The 2559-nt window shown below is 46.9% G+C and overlaps 1 protein-coding gene across 1 annotated transcript; it reads right to left on the bottom strand.

Annotated features, from left to right (window-relative positions):
* Positions 1–275: 275 nt before the first annotated feature.
* Positions 276–1358, bottom strand: LOC146721734 (uncharacterized). Its single transcript, XM_085486343.1, has one exon. The coding sequence runs from the start codon at positions 1356–1358 to the stop codon at positions 282–284; it is 1077 nt and encodes a 358-aa protein (XP_085342469.1). The 3' UTR covers positions 276–281.
* Positions 1359–2559: the final 1201 nt, after the last annotated feature.

Raw genomic sequence — 2559 nt, 5'->3', positions numbered from 1 at the left:
TGTTTTAAAGCACTCTTCCAGGTACAATTTGTTGACGACATCAGTATCCGCCTCAGGTTGCGCTACACGGCGAATCTTGCGCGATCTCGCGTCATAATCTGTAGCGACGCGATGCAGAGCGTTTTTGCGCACGCATTTTCTAATCAATCTATACCATTGATCGTTTGTGCCAGGGGTTGCATCAATTCTCCTCTCGAATAATCCAAATTTATTGATAGACATTTTTTCAATGCTTTGTAAAGTATCACACGATGAACTGAATAGATTGTCGGGAACCTTGTTTAATTTATAATAATGCCCGCTTCCCGCAGTTCCTCGATAATCGACAAGATCTCGTTGTCATGCGCGTTGTTGCCAGCTTGGTGCGAAGCATCGAGCAATCGTAGGCGATCCACTAGCTCGTTGAGGTCGTCCCAGTGCACGTAATCAATCTTATTGTTGGTTAGCGTCATAGCGCGAGGCATTCCCATACCAGATTTTGGGTCGTCCGATTCCACCCGCGTCAACGGTGCGATTATATATTTGTACTTGTCCCCCTTGCTACTCTTCACACGGCCTTGCACATCAAAATTGCGTTTATGCGCATTTGTCGCCAATAATATATGTTTGTATTTTTGCAAATCATCCTCCTGGTAATCAGGTCTTTTCTTGAATATCAACTCGTACAATCCGGGCGTTCCAATGTACCGTGTGTCGCCTATGATTATATTGTCATCTTTGTCAATCGCGAATCGCTTGTTTCCGATGCGCATTTTATTCTCGTCGAAATAGACTCCGTATACATTATCAATTTCTTTCTTCTCATCAGCACCGAGGAGAGCGTCCATATACTTTTGTCCTAATGGCCCCCAATCCTTTCGCATCATTTGTCGACCTTCCAACGATCTTAACCAGTGTCGAAGGGATATTTCGGGCGGGTTACGCGTGGTTTCGAAAACATTTTCGTCTACGAGTGTTTTGGGTATCACAGGTTGTGCGTTTTTCGGTGTAGATGTTGTCGGCAATGAAGCGTCCAATGGCTTCGAAATATCATATTTTCTTTTTTTCAATGTCTCCTCCTCCTCCTCTTTATATCGCTTGATGGTTTTATGTTTTCTCTTTTTCGGTGTTTCCCCCTCATACCGTGTCTCGATCTTCACACCGTCGTCGTCGTCGGTGTTAGGCTCGTTTTTTACCGAAATCGTCGCGTTGTCGACAATCCTTTGTAGCGGCTCGATAATAGGTTTAAAGTGAGTTTTGACGGCGATATCATCATCGATTTTTCCGGTCTTCAGAGCGCGGTGTTTCTTGCGGATCGATTCAGCCGTCTTCGCAATCTCCTTGGCAACCTTTTCACGCTCGCGAATATTATCAGCCATGTCGGCAGCACTCTCTCTAGAGTTTCTCTCGACTGGGAGGATTGTTGGCGACGACTAATGGCTCTGCGGTATCGCGAACTCGTTAAATCCTTTTCTGTATCGCCCGTTCGAAAGCGAGCTGTCCTTGTCTATCACTAGAAATCCATACTTTTGTTGCCAACATGTACGACATAAATTACTGAAATCCTCATACGACATGTCGGTATTCACGTGATCGTTGTACACGTGCTTCAAATTGGTGGCGTCCTGTTTAAACAGGATTAGCAGGTTCGCGTTGTCGCGTATAAGATGTTTCGGTATTCTCGCGTATGTCTGACAGAGATAGAAGCAGTCGATGTTCGAGTGGCGCCCCATTGAGAAGTACTCTCTTATCGTATCTTGCTTGTCGCATGCCACGTCATCAAAGACAAAAATTGAATTTGGATAAGCCTCGCTCGGTGGAATGACGTCACTGTTATTGGAGAATGTAAAGTAGCCGATTTCGTCAATCGGCGTCAATAAATCTTCCAAATAGCGATATTTCGGCTGTTGCAGCGATTTAGAGTACACGTACACGTTCTCGAAACGCACACCGTGCGGACTTTCCAGCAGGCTTATCAACACGTTGGTTTTACCGCAGTTTGAGGGGCCGCAAACGATCGCGCGTATAGTTGTCGGTAGCATCGTACCGTGTTTGCGCACACCTTCGTTTACGCTGCAGCGTACTCCGTCGTCGTAATTCATCACTCGTATCGTCAGAGGTTGTTGCACGAATTTCATTTTCTCACTCCCGATTTGACCGCCAACGTCCGCCTATTTATAGCTGCGCGGACTCGCGCTTTGCTCAGTAATGTCTAGAGATTGCAACGGATGTCAACAAAAATAGGCACAGGTCTATTAAATCGTGCGATAAACGCACTTCCGGTCGAGCTTCATATCCCCGGCTATCAATTTTGCAACCCGGGAACTCGTTTGGAAAAGCGATTGGCTAGAGGTGATCAAGGTGTCAACCCATTGGACGCGGCGTGCCGTGAACACGATATAGCGTACTCTCGGAGCAGCGAACTCACCGAGAGACACGCGGCGGATAAGGTACTCGCCGAGAAAGCGAAAACTCGCATCGTCGCGAAAGACTCGAGTCTCGGTGAGAGAGCCGCGGCCGCAGTTGTCTGGACAGCGATGAAGGCCAAGACGAAGCTCGGCATGGGCTTGAAAACGAAAA

The sequence above is a fragment of the Nylanderia fulva genome, unplaced genomic scaffold (genome assembly GCF_048542155.1).
Source record: "Nylanderia fulva isolate GAGA-0341 unplaced genomic scaffold, ASM4854215v1 Scaffold421, whole genome shotgun sequence".
Classification (NCBI taxonomy): domain Eukaryota; kingdom Metazoa; phylum Arthropoda; class Insecta; order Hymenoptera; family Formicidae; genus Nylanderia; species Nylanderia fulva.
The sequence above is the reverse complement of the archived record's forward strand: the minus strand, read 5'-3'. Positions and strand labels throughout refer to the sequence as shown.

Bases quoted from the DNA above. Each gene is read 5' to 3' on its own strand.
- LOC146721734 (XM_085486343.1), bottom strand. From the start codon at position 1,358: ATGGCTGATAATATTCGCGAGCGTGAAAAGGTTGCCAAGGAGATTGCG.